Here is a 14,072-nt window from a genome sequence, read left to right on the forward strand (position 1 = left end):
AGTGTTTCTAAGCAGAAAAAAAGCAAGACGATGTCGCCCTCTAGTGGGTAGTAGTGGTCTTTTTTCCTGTTAATTCTTCCTTCTAAATAGTCACGTCATTCTCGTGCACATCATTCATGTTAATATTTCATGACGTTAATTTCAAATCCTTTGCTTTCATACTGGTTCAACTATGCAATAGGGCCTACCCAAAATATTAATCACTCGAGGCTAACAAAAACAGTCAAGGCTTTGTCAAAACATGATGGAAGCTACTGGAAGGCTACGCTTAATATGAACAAATGAATGTACATTTACAAGACATGCTGCACATGTCAACAGAGGAGCTGCGGAGGCGTGTAGTGGGATTAGGCATCGACGCAAGCACCACATCCCATTTACACCAACTGTAGCTCTGAGCGCGCGCACACTGTGAGTCCAGCAGGCAGAGGGAGCAGGAGACAGGATGGCATCTCTAGGACTCAAGGCGATTGTCGGAGAAAGTAAGAAATGTTTTGCTGAAGTTGCTTTAGGGCAAAAATTACTGACGTTTTTGAATGTAGTATTTCAGATATTTCTAATTTGTGGAATTATTGATATTTCCATAGAAATTTGTACATGTGTGTTGAGATGCTTTATTGTTAAGTATTACAATAGGCTATTCACTAACAGTATAAGCCTCATACAATAACACCGCTCTTCTTAAATCCTTATTCTTCAAATTGAATACATGCTTTTATATTATATTAATCAGTGTCGCTATGCATTAAAAGGCATGATTGTAATGTTGCTGAAAGCACACACGCATTGGAGATACACACTAATCTGTGTAGTCCTGTGGGATTAAGGATCTAAAGGGGCGGTTTGCGTGGAAGCACAAAGAGTGGGAAAAACAGGCCTGAATACAAACAATACAGACAGGCAATTGTTCTTAGAAAAGTTATTAAACAAAGCTTTGGTGGTAGATGTTAATGGTTGAATTTGTTAATGGTTGAAGGTGTTGTATGGCCTACTTTTTTAAATCTGTCATTAATTGAGCTATTAAGTCTTATCTATCTATCTATCTATCTATCTATCTATCTATCTATCTATCTATCTGTCTGTCTGTCTGTCTGTCTGTCTGTCTGTCTGTCTGTCTGTCTATCTATCTATCTATCTATCTATCTGTCTGTCTGTCTGTCTGTCTGTCTGTCTGTCTGTCTGTCTGTCATCTATCTAATCTTGATATCCTGAATGTAATTTTTTGTGATTCCCTATATCATAATACTATTGACCTGTTGCTTTATTTTTATATAGGCTCATTGGATGTTAGGTTTTCCATACTCTATCTCTTACAGTTACTTTATGAAATACCAGTGTGAAAAATGTAGGCTACTTTTTTCCAGCACTGGTTAATTTCTGGACCTAAATGCATCCATGAGGATTAATGAGATTTTCATAATTCACTCTTGATTCTTTCTTTCATCATATCTGGTCTTCACGTCTTGCCATCTGCCTGTGTCATTCCTCCCTGTTATTTCTGCTGCCATATACAGTGCTGGTGTTGATTAAATCTTAGAGATTCTGAGAAAAACATCACCTATTATCAGGTGTGAGTGTTTGTTACTTTGGCAAATGTGAAAATCAAGCATATTTATGGCTGAAGCAGCATCAAGCAATATAGTTTATCAGAAATTATGCTGGAGGGTGTATGTTTTCTGACATATTGGTTTGAACTATTAATATTGTATCTGATTTTTAATCTATCAGTAGGTAAAGTTTTCAGCCTGTCAATATCTTAGTTTTCAATCCAGTTCCCACCCTTTAATCACACATTTCGCCAGCAGTGTTTTTTATAGACAGTTATTTTGTCAGATTGGATGCGGATTTGTCGTTCGACAATTTCAGTAATACCCTGTGAGGTTCATCACAAGTTTATTTAAATGCAACAACACCTCTGGGTGTCAGAACTGCCAGATCCAGCATCAATAGCTGTGAAATGTGTTATATGACTGCAGGAAGCTGTTGCGTTTGGGATCTTGTGATTCAATGGAGATTTTAGGAGGGCAGTAAAAATGATAAAGGTCCACTGTGCTCACATCCAGTGTAAGAGATGCAAAGAAAGACTGAGAGTGAGAAAAAAAGAGTGACAAAGAGCAAGAGAAATAGAGACAGGGGAAGAACAAAAATAGAGAGGCTGGTGCTGTAAGAGGATTGGGAAGAGATTAGGCCTGTGATTGCTGGGTCTCTCTCACCACACTGAATATATATATATTATTTACACAAACAAATAAAGTTGATAATTTCATTTTCTGTTGTCATAAAAGACATTTGATTTTTTTTTTATTTCACGTCATAAACTTTTTTAATGCACAAGAAGCTATTTAATTGGGGCAATAAAAAACAATAATAACACTAAATTTAATACTAATATTTATCAACATTATGCTATTGATAAATATAAATGAATATAAATAAATGAATGTGTCACACAAGAGATGAAACAATCTAAATGAAGGTAGTAGATATTATTTATAAAACACAAAAGGTAACAAAAACTCTCAGGATACTTAGACTGGTATATGAACCCATGAACAAAACAACCAGCACACATGGACGAGATCAGACAATGAACAGAACAAACAGGGTTTAAATACACAAGCAAACAAATCAAAGAAACAAGATACAGGTGATACACTCAATGAAAAACCATGGCAACAAGTGAAAGAACCTAGACAAAGGAAACTGATCTAGAAACAGACAAGAACTAACTGTCAAACTCAAAAACAGAACAAAGGAGGCATAACCCTTACAATATGACAACACACACACAAAATATGGTGACACTTTACAATAAGGTCCTATTAGTTAACATTAGTTACATTAACTTTACTAACAATGAGCAATACATTTGATACAGTATTTAGTAATCTTTGTTAATATTCATTAATAAGGTTTATGTTAGTGTAGGTCAGTTAAATAGTAACAGATACAACTTTTGCTTTTAATAATGTACTAGTAAATGTTGAAATTATAATTACTTTTAAAGATTAATAAATGCTTTTTTCATTGTGAACTAATGTAGATAACTAATGTATATAAACCTTATTATGACTATAAACTATAAATGTATATAAGCCTTATTATATGTTAAATAGAAAGACTGTATTAACACTGAATCAAGATTGAAAAAATATTTAAACATATATATCCTCATATCATTTACAAAGGTGATGCTAAGTAGCAAACCATAATATGAATGTACCGTTAATATAATATAAATTCAGCCCAGAGTCATGTTTTTTAGACTCTGCAGAGGGTATGGTGCTGTTTTAATTGTAAAGACGAAAGAAGATTTAGACTCAGCAACACCTCTACCTGATACTTTTGGCAAACTCTGCAGAGTTAGTGGACTGTGTGTGCGTGACAACATCTGTTAAAGTCTATGATTATGCACTGTTTAGCACACACCTGTCAGATATATTTAGATTATGGCAGACACCATCACACCTGTACCAACTATACTGCTTGTTCTTTTCCATTTTATAAGAGCATTTATGATCTAGAGTCTCAATCTGAAAATATCTTTGTTTGAATCTCTGTTTCAGTCAATGGTATCACTATTTAAGATGAATTCATAACATATATCTAGAATTGTAGAATTAGTCACTTTGGTAAGAACCTAAGCTAGAAAGCTTGAGACTTTGTTTTTCAGTCTTTATAAGTTCTTTCTATAATTAAGTCTTTTGTTGTCTTTTTGTGATCCTGAAAGCAAACTTTTGAGAAGGTTCCTGTGATCTTGGCTTTGACTCAGATTTGCTTCATCTCTTGCATGCAAAATGTATTTGCTATTCTCCCTGTACCATATCTCCATTTTGCAGAAATTCATTGTTTTTTTTTACAGAGATTATGAATGATGTCATTAAGAAGGTGAAGAAGAAGGGAGAGTGGAAGGTACACATGAATATCACCCTTATTTCTGCTGAAGAACATCTTGTGTTTAAAAGTCAATCATTACGAAAAAGATTGTTGCTGATTTGTTGTAATATGCAGCATTTGTTTGTGAAGTCAAAACAATCTTCATTTAGTCTGTGCAGTATAATAATACAAATAATATTGAAATAAACTTCAATTAAATTGAATTAAAAGATAACTCTGGTATCAAATTAGACCTTTGCTTAAAAGACCATCCTAAACTATAACATTAAATCGGCACAACAGCATTCCATGTTGGCAACCAGCATTCAAATACAACAAGCTGTGTTTCGCTGGTCTTTTTCCACCTGGTTGTAATGGAAAAAAAATTTCTGAGTGAGCATGTATGCTGTTCATAGATCATGTACAGTATGCTGTTCTCCCTCAGGCTTTGGTGGTGGACAAGCTCAGCATGAGAATGATTTCATCATGCTGTAAAATGACAGACATCATGTCTGAGGGAATCACAAGTGAGTTTTATTCCTGTAGAACAAATTCACATAGAAGTATATAGCAATTAGGCTCAAATTTACTTTCTTTCATAACCTTTTCTTTTTTTCTCCAGTTGTTGAGGACATATCCAAGCGGCGTGAGCCTCTTCCTACCATGGAAGCCATATATCTCATCACTCCATCTGATGAGGTAACCCGTTGTCTCGTATATTCTTATATAAAAATGATCTTATACAGGAGTTTGTAGCATATTCAGTTTGAATCATATTCCAACATATTCTAAGTTTCATGTGACACTGAAGACTGGAGTAATGAGTCCTGAAAATTCAGCTTTGCTATCACAGGAATATATTACAATTTAAAATATATTAAAATAGAAAACAGTTATTTTAAATTGTAATAATGTTTCACAATATTACAGATTTTACAGCTTTGGTGAACATAAGAGACTTCAAAAACATAAAAAACTATCTTACCTACCCCAAGCATTTGAATGGTAGTGCATATAAATAATATATTTTCTTTTTATATATATATATATTTGTGTTTTCAACAGTCAGTTGAAGGACTCATCAATGACTTCAGAGACCCCCGTAATCCCATATACAGAGGGGCACACGTGTTCTTCTCAGACAGTGAGTGTGTTTTTTGGACCTCAGCAACTGTTTTCTACCACATCTAGATGTTTATCTAGTATATGTATCTCACTCAGTCTCTGTTTTTATTTTTGATTTCAGCAATTCCAGACTCTTTGTTCAACTTGATAAGTAAATCCCGTGCCTCTAAATCCATAAAGACACTGACTGAGATTAACATTGCTTTCCTGCCCTATGAATCACAGGTGAGAGCCTTTACATCAGACCCTGGGACTTCCTAGTACCTGAGAAAGAAAGAATGATGCTTAGGAGGAAGTATGGAGGTGTGGGGGAAGGGTGGTGAACTCATGTATCATTCCGGAACATTCGAGAGCAGCTTTGGTCAGGCCGTCTCTGTGCCTCCAATCCTCTGTTGTTGCCCTTTATAATTAATCCTGAGGAGTGGCTGAATCAGCCCTCCCTATCCCAACCCTAATCCCACTCCCCATTGGCTATTGCCCCATCAATGAGTCACTGGGCAGCCAATGACAGAGAGCGTGGATTTGGATGGTTGGATGTCAGTCAGGTTATGTTCTTGTGACAGATGGAGCAGTGTGTTCAGGCTAGTGTGTTAGGATGGAGAGAGAGAGATACAAAACTGATATGGATTATGGGTCAAGCTGAGGGAAGGAAAGAGGATAGTGCAGTTTTTATGTAGCTGTAGATTAGTCGGAATACCATGTTTCTAGCCAAACCTGCAGAATGCACAGGACACAACACATACATACAGGGAGAGGTGAGGCAGGTGACATATCGATGAGTTACTGTTGAGAAAGAGGATTATGGGACAATAACAGCCATATACAATGTGTTACTTACTGAGCCGTCCATAAACTGGCAATAATAACATTCATCCCTGCTTCAATTTTGACTTTTAACAAGTTCTCATGAATTCATAGTATTCATAAAACAGTACTAGGTTGGCCTACTACTTATGGTGAGATTCTGAAGTGCGCATCTGATGAACACTTTACATCGAATTATTGGTAGTAGTGTCATATAGAACAAACTTTTTAATGGTCATGAAGTATGTTTCAATTGTAGTACCTATTAGATGGTATATGCTGCAGCTCCTGAGTTCAATTCCACATTTGAATACATCTGAATCACATTTGAAGGTCTGAGATGTTATGAATAAAACTACAAATCTGTATTTTAGGAATTTATCTATTGTCGGTATGCTGTCCTCAGGTGTACTCAATGGACAACTCAGATGCCTTCCAGGATTTCTACAGTCCGTTTAAAGCTGATGTAAAGAACCGGGTGTTGGAGCGTTTAGCCGAGCAAATAGCCACCCTGTGCTCCACACTGAAAGAGTACCCAGCTGTTAGATACAGAGGGTGAGAGAGGAAGAGGAAATACACATAAACATCTCACTGACAAACTTACTTTCTTATAAACACTATCTGTAATGTGACTCCAAACATTATCAGCCATCTGCAAAGACAATATAAGAAACACAAGCAAACTAAAAAGGCAAATAACACATTGAATTATACTGGAAACGTTGAAGTAGAAAGACTGAAATTGTATTTTCTTATTAACAGAAAAAAAAAAAACATTTTTTATTTATAACTTATTTTTTACAGTGTACAGCGAGCGTTAATGGTCTTCATCAGGTAGCATCATGATTGATTCTGTGTTTTTCAGAGAGTACAAAGACAATGCGGTTCTGGCCCAGATGCTTCAGGATAAACTGGATGGTTACAAAGCGGATGACCCCACTTTGGGAGAGGTGAGTCTGAGAGCTTGTATTTTGTCTCGAATGATAAAAATAAACTGCTTCTGTCTTGCACCAGTGACCTTAATTTCTCACTGTCCAACTTTAATTCTATGCCTTAATGTTTTGTGCTCTCTTTGTTTTTTTTTTCCCTTCTCTTTCTCAGGGACCTGATAAAGCACGTTCCCAGCTATTGATTCTGGATCGAGGCTTTGACCCTGTCTCGCCACTTCTGCACGAGCTTACATTTCAGGCCATGGCCTATGACCTGCTGCCCATTGAGAATGATGTCTACAAGTAATAACTCATCTCCAACAGTTTGTAAATGATCTATAAACTGCTCTAAGGTTACTGACCCTCGGTCAAGTTCAAGTGTTTCACCTTTCATGATGTTAATAACTCCTTCCATCATCACTTTGTACATGTATGCTGTAGGCAGTTACTGATGCTGATGGTGCATATGTGTGTGTGTCTGTCAGGTATGAGACCAGTGGAATGGGTGACACTCGTATGAAAGAGGTGCTGTTGGATGAAGATGACGACCTGTGGATGACTCTGAGACATAAACACATAGCAGAGGTGTCAACGTAAGTCTGTCCTGCAAAGATTAAAGGGTTAGTTCACCCAAAAATGAAAATAATGTCATTTATTACTCGCCCTCATGTCGTTCCACACCCGTAAGACCTCCGTTAATCTTCGGAATGCAAATTAAGATATTTTTGTTGAAATCCGATGGCTGAGTGAGGCCTGCATAGCCAGCAATGACATTTCCTCTCTCAAGATCCATTAATGTACTAAAAACATATTTAAATCAGTTCATGTGAGTACAGTGGTTCAATATTAATATTATAAAGTGACGAGAATATTTTTGGTGCGCCAAAAAAAACAAAATAACGACTTATTTAGTGATGGCCGATTTCAAAACTGCTTCATGAATCTTTTGTGTCGAATCAGCGCTTCGGAGTGCCAAAGTCACGTGATTTCAGCAGTTTGGCGGTTTGACATGCGATCCGAATCATGATTCGACACAAAAGATTCATAATGCTCCGAAGCTTCATTAAACATTGTTTCGAAATCGGCCATCACTATATAAGTCGTTATTTTGTTTTTTTGGTGCACCAAAAATATTCTTATAATAATATTATATTCTTATTATAATATTAATATTGAACCACTGAACTCACATGAACTGATTTAAATATGGTTTTAATACATTTATGGATCTTGAGAGAGGAAATGTCGTTGCTGGCTATGGAGGCCTCACTGAGCCATCGGATTTCAACAAAAATATCTTAATTTGTGTTCTGAAGATGAACGAAGGTCTTACGGGAGTGGAACAGCATGAGGGTGAGTAATAAATGACATTTTTTTCATTTTTGGGTAAACTAACCCTTTAAAAAAATTTGATTTCTAAGGTATATATATTTCTAAAACTAGGTCAATTTTCATAGAAAGAAAATATGAACCATCAAAACTAACTAAAGATGAAACTGGAAATCAAAATTACAGTAAATGAAAAATACAGTGAATGAAAATAAAATTTAGTGAGATTTTCAAAACTGTAATATATATTAGATATTAGAAATATATTTGTCTCTGTTTTTCTCTTTTAGAGCTGTGACTAAATCGCTTAAGGACTTCTCTGCAAGCAAAAAGATGAACACAGGAGAGAAGGTGTGTTATTTATCAGTGATCAAACCTTAACTGCAGTTTCATTATTATTGTCCAATAACTAACAAGCTATTTTTGCATCTTACAGACCACCATGAAAGAGCTCGCCCAAATGCTTAAAAAGATGCCACAGTACCAGAAAGAATTAAGCAAGGTACTGTGATAATTTACACCTTTTATATAAATTGATTCAATGGGATAAAGTCAATAGTGCTGATCTTTCTTATGGTGGTTTCTTGAAGTATTCAACTCACCTGCACTTAGCAGAAGACTGTATGAAGCATTACCAAGGCTCAGTGGACAAACTGTGCCGTGTTGAGCAGGTAAAGCTTTTCTTTGATCAATCTGTCTGCTCAATTCGACATATTATTGAACGTTAATGGTCTTTATGTGCTCTGTCACAGGATCTAGCTATGGGCACAGATGCGGAGGGTGAGAAGATCAAAGACCCCATGAGAGCCATTGTACCCATCCTACTGGACGCCACCGTCACCATCATGGACAAGATCCGTATCATCCTGCTCTACATCTTCCTCAAGAATGGTGAGGGAACCTAAAAATGGCCAATGCTTTGGATTCTCTCTCTATTTTGTTGTGTGTGTGGGTGAGATGGGGGTGGTACGTTTGATATGCACAGTTTGTACACATAGTCATTACTAATATCACACAACAGTGAGCAAAACTGTTATAATGCTGTTCAAACTCTATAATTGTGTGTATAATATTCCTGGCTGACTATGTGTGGGTCTATAGGTGTGTCAGAGGAGAATCTGTGTAAGCTCCTCCAGCATGCTCAGATCCCTCCAGAGGACAGTGATATCATCTCTAATATGGCCCACATGGGGCTTCCCATCATTTCAGAGGTCAGCTGATCCACATGAACTGTTCTTTATTCATATGAAGCATGATCCCCTCCTTTCTCTCACCATATTCACTGAACAGGGTGACACCATGGGTGCAACATTAATGATGGATCATCATTTACTCACCCTCATGTTGCTCAAATCCTGCATGATTTGTTTTTCATAATCAATCACAAAAGAGATATTTTTGCAGAATCTCTAAGTTTATTTTTTCCCATACAAATAAAAAATGATGGTGATTTATACTGACAAGATTCAAAATTTACAACACTTTTCGCTGAAAATCACCCCCCTGCCATATAGTTGCTATTTTGGCTCTCCATTTAAGTACTAAAATAACTGTTTTCTATTTGAATATATTTTATAATGTAATTTTTTTCCTGTGATGGCAAAGTTGTAATTTTCAGGCATCATTACTCCAGTCTTCAGTGTCACATGATACTTCAGAAATCATTCTAATATGCTGATTTGGTGCTCAAGAATCATTATTATTATTATTAATGTTGAAAACAGGGCTGCTTAATTTTTTTTTTCTTTCATGAATAGAAAGATCAAAAGAACAGCATTTATTTGGAATAGAAATCATTTGTAACCTTATAAATGTCTTTACTGTCACTTTTAATCAATTTGCTGCATCCTTGCTGAATAAAAATATTAATTTCTTTTTGAATGGCAGTGTATATATTGGCCAGTATTGTATATTTAATTGTGGACATTCATTTCCACTTATTTTTTCATTCATATAACACTTTTTACTCACTTAATGTTTAATATCACTAGTAATTTAACTACTCTGTTAAATGTAATCTTCACAAGTGTGAATATTGTCATGCATAAATTTACTTGTAGCATCAAAAACTATTTCTAGTCTGTTTATAGACAAAATAGAATATATCAGCCATAACATGAAAATGGTTATTGACTTATTCATCCAGAATTTGGTGCATCACTTATCATAATGTCTGAGGTCAAAATGCATAACTTTTTAAAAATGAATCCACAGCAAGTAACCACACGCAAAGGGAAGAAATCTGACCGCAAGGAAAGAGTCAGTGAGCAAACGTACCAGCTCTCCCGATGGACTCCGCTGGTTAAAGACATCATGGAGGTGAGCTAAACTGACAGTACTTGCCTCACTTTGGATATGTCAACATTCTTTAAAATGAATTTCTCCTAATTACATTATGATAGGATGCCATTGAAGACAAACTTGATCCAAAACAGTATCCTTACATCTCCACACGCACAGTATCCTCAAAAACTACCACAGCTACCAGGTAGGATTAGCTCCACAAACATATGGATTCATATGCAACATCTTCTCATTAATCTACTGAAATATCCAGTGATAATACTACTGTTGTCTATTTTTAGTGCCCGTTATGGAAACTGGCATAAGAACAAGAGTCCAGGAGAGATTCGCAACGGCCCACGCATCATCGTCTTCATCATTGGGGGTGTGACCTACAGCGAGATGCGCTGCGTCTATGAGGTCACACAGGCCAACGGCAAATGGGAAGCGCTCATCGGTGAGTTGCAGTGATAAAAGATCCTTTCTGACACCTCAAAACTGCCAATGACTCACCATTTCAGAGACAACTATTAGAAGAGAAAGCATTACACAAATCTGCTCTTCTTTTTATGGCTGTGTGACTGTGACTTTGACTAAAATTCCAGGCGATATATTTATCAGATTTCTTTGGATTATATGCTATAATCATTTTTTTTTTTTTTTATAGAAAATTAATTACTTTATTCAGCAAGAATGCATTAAATTGATCAAAAGTCACATTAAAGGCTTTACATATTATAAAAATTATAATTTTATTTTGTTATGAAAATTCTATTTTAAATAAATGCTATTCTTTTGAAATTTCTATTCATAAAAGAATCCAGAAAAAAAAACAATGCTTCATGGTTTTCACCAAATCAGCATATTAGAATGATTTCTGAAGGATCATGTGACTGAAGACTGAAGTAATGCTGCTGAAAATTCAGCTTTGTCATCACAGGAATAAATTCCATAGCAATAATATTTTACAATATTACTGTTTTTACTGTATTCTTGTTTTTTTGTTGTTTTTTTTCCCCATTAAATGCTGCCTTGGTGAGCATAGGAGACTTCTTTCAAAAATACAAAAACTGTAGTGTATATTTTTGCTGACCTTAAATATGAATTATTGAGCGCTGAAATTCGGCTGTGGGACACATAGGTTATGCCTTGAAATTAATATACAGTGCAGTGATGAACAGAAAGGATGAATGTTTACTGATAACTGCCTATCTGTGATGCTTAGTAAACTACATTTAACCACCTCCACAATGTGAGTTAATGGTTTTAATTATGGTAGTTTAATGATTCTTTGAGTCTTTAGTGTTTGTGTTTATGGCCTCCCTCACAGGCTCCACCCACACCATCACTCCCATTAAATACCTAAAGCATCTGCAGCACCCAGACTTCCTGGACCCCAACGCGGCCCCGGAGGACCAGCTTCCTGCAGAAGATAAGTGACGAAGACAAGAAACAAGGTCAGACCTTTTACTATCTTCTAAAAATAACTGTTGACATTTTTATCATTACATTCAACCCTTCTAATTATGTAGATATCTTTTCATTTACTGTAACATTAAACAAAATTTGCCTCACTTTCTCTTTCTCTCCTTTTAGAATGTGGTGACATCATTGCCCTCTCTCACTATTCTGGTATCCTCAATGATATGATCCAACTAAAACTTCATTAACTCACACATCCAGACATTGTTTCTACACTTTGGCTAATTTCAGGCAGTCTGTCTTGTCAGCGATAGGCTATAGTGAAGTATATTATTACTCAAGTAGCCTCTGTACCATTCATAATCACCTAAATATAAGCCTCAGGTTGTATCAGGGTTTGTCAACTAACTGAAATATACATAAGGGATCATGCAGAGTCAGTCGGTCATTATCAATAAACAAGGAATTATTAAGGTGTCATTATGCATTGTTGCTAACATGGGACCACTTGACTTGATTGTAACTAAAAACAAAAGATTATTTAAATACTCTCAATGTTCAGCATAGCAAATTGAGTTTGAGATTCCAGTTTCCTGTTCTGTAAAGTAGTTTGGCCTGCTATGCAGTGGTCTGGTGTGTCTGCCAAGCATGATTGTGTCTATTGTGTGATGATCATGGTAATATTGGATGCCCCATTGTGAAAATCAACTGCTTTGTGTTGTTTTAATCTTGTGGTTAGGAAATTATAGTTACTAGTTTTGTATACCGACTTTGTTCATATAGTAAATCCTCCCTCTCTGATGTTCTGTTCTTTTAGACGTTGTTTTACATCTTCAGTAAGCACAAAATTACTGTTCCTTGTGCAGTAATGTAGTATGATTGCTTTTTATGTTGTAGCCCATTATTTATTTACATTAAGAATACAAATTCATGCGGTGTAAATATACAATATGTATGCCATATTTAAATATATTTAACATATTTAGCACATCAGAGGTTATAAAGTGCAAACCAGTGTCTTGTGCATATATTAAAATAAATTGGCTTCTGTTAAACATTTGATTATGACATTTTGAGAGTTTTCATGCCATGCAATCACACATTAGGGTATTTCTCATAATGTTATAGAAAATACACATTAGTTCAATTATAATATTAATATGGTTTAGACGCAGGTGAATATTAATGTGTATAACAGTTGGATATGTTGATATAATAACAAAAAGACCACTGACAAATAGGAAGAAGAATATAGAGATAAAAAAAATTATGCATCATTATGCAAATTGATACAATTATCATTAATCATTGCTGTTGGTGGACGTTGAATGTCAAAGAATATATTAAAGATAAGACATTTTTAAACTTAAATGTTACGTTTCTTCAAAAAAGTACATTTAAAATAAATGAATAATTGAAATGACCTGCAAGACTTTGAATGGTGTCAAAATAATTGCAAAACAAGATAAATTAATTTAAAAAAGTTTAACAAAAAAATATTAGCAGTATAATATTTTTAAATATTTTAGTAAACCTTAGCAATTAAAAGCATGTTCTTCATTTGAACACACGAGGGCACCAAAACAACTTCAGCAGAGAAGAGCGACAAATGACAGACATCAACACTTTTTAGGTGGATGAGCAATAACAATTTGATTTAACCAAGTATTGAAAATATGAATCAATTAGACATATAATTCAATCTTTAAATATTTATTTAAGTCTCTTTTCCAGTTTGGCATAAATCATAAATATTTCAGGCATAATATTGTTACCCTGTACTGTCTCTATAAGGTGTTGCTCTGTAATTAGCCTAAGATATTACAGTTCCTGTAAAGTTACAATATTATGTGTTTTACATAGCAAAGTACAACAAATGACAAGCAACAAATAAATAAAAAGAAGATCTTAATAAACTTAAAGACAGACTATCTGCATAACGATTTGTGGTGTTTGAATAACACATCTAAAGGAAAGAGAACATCATTTGGGGTTGAAAGACTAATATGCTTATATGTTTCTATACTAAGTGATGATGTTTTGGTTTCGTATTTGAGGGTTTTTATGTTTATGTAGTCATTGAAAACATTATATCAACAGTATGTGCAAAAAATATATATTACATAAATAAAATATATACAGCTTTACATTATTTTACCTATGTACAATAACTCTCTGTATGTTGCATAATCAGGAGCCATGCATTCACATATAACTGAAACACTGAACATCTGATCGCTTCAAAAAAATACTGCTATACACATCTTCATTATACCTCTTTATAACCCATCTCTGAAGTAAGCA

The 14,072-nt window shown here is 35.0% G+C and overlaps 1 protein-coding gene across 1 annotated transcript; it reads left to right on the plus strand.

The window, feature by feature from the left end:
• Nucleotides 1-83: 83 nt before the first annotated feature.
• stxbp1b (syntaxin binding protein 1b) lies at nt 84-13,915 on the plus strand. Its single transcript, XM_048187314.1, has 20 exons — nt 84-482; nt 3,863-3,912; nt 4,322-4,403; nt 4,499-4,575; nt 4,942-5,020; nt 5,123-5,226; nt 6,212-6,360; nt 6,671-6,755; nt 6,907-7,037; nt 7,220-7,327; nt 8,354-8,414; nt 8,500-8,565; nt 8,654-8,734; nt 8,816-8,954; nt 9,165-9,274; nt 10,278-10,382; nt 10,466-10,551; nt 10,649-10,803; nt 11,677-11,803; nt 11,943-13,915. The coding sequence occupies exons 1-19, from the start codon at nt 446-448 to the stop codon at nt 11,784-11,786; spliced, it is 1,815 nt and encodes a 604-aa protein (XP_048043271.1). The 5' UTR covers nt 84-445; the 3' UTR covers nt 11,787-11,803; nt 11,943-13,915.
• The last annotated feature ends 157 nt before the right edge of the window (nt 13,916-14,072 follow it).

This window comes from Megalobrama amblycephala, linkage group LG4 (assembly GCF_018812025.1).
Source record: "Megalobrama amblycephala isolate DHTTF-2021 linkage group LG4, ASM1881202v1, whole genome shotgun sequence".
NCBI lineage: Eukaryota > Metazoa > Chordata > Actinopteri > Cypriniformes > Xenocyprididae > Megalobrama > Megalobrama amblycephala.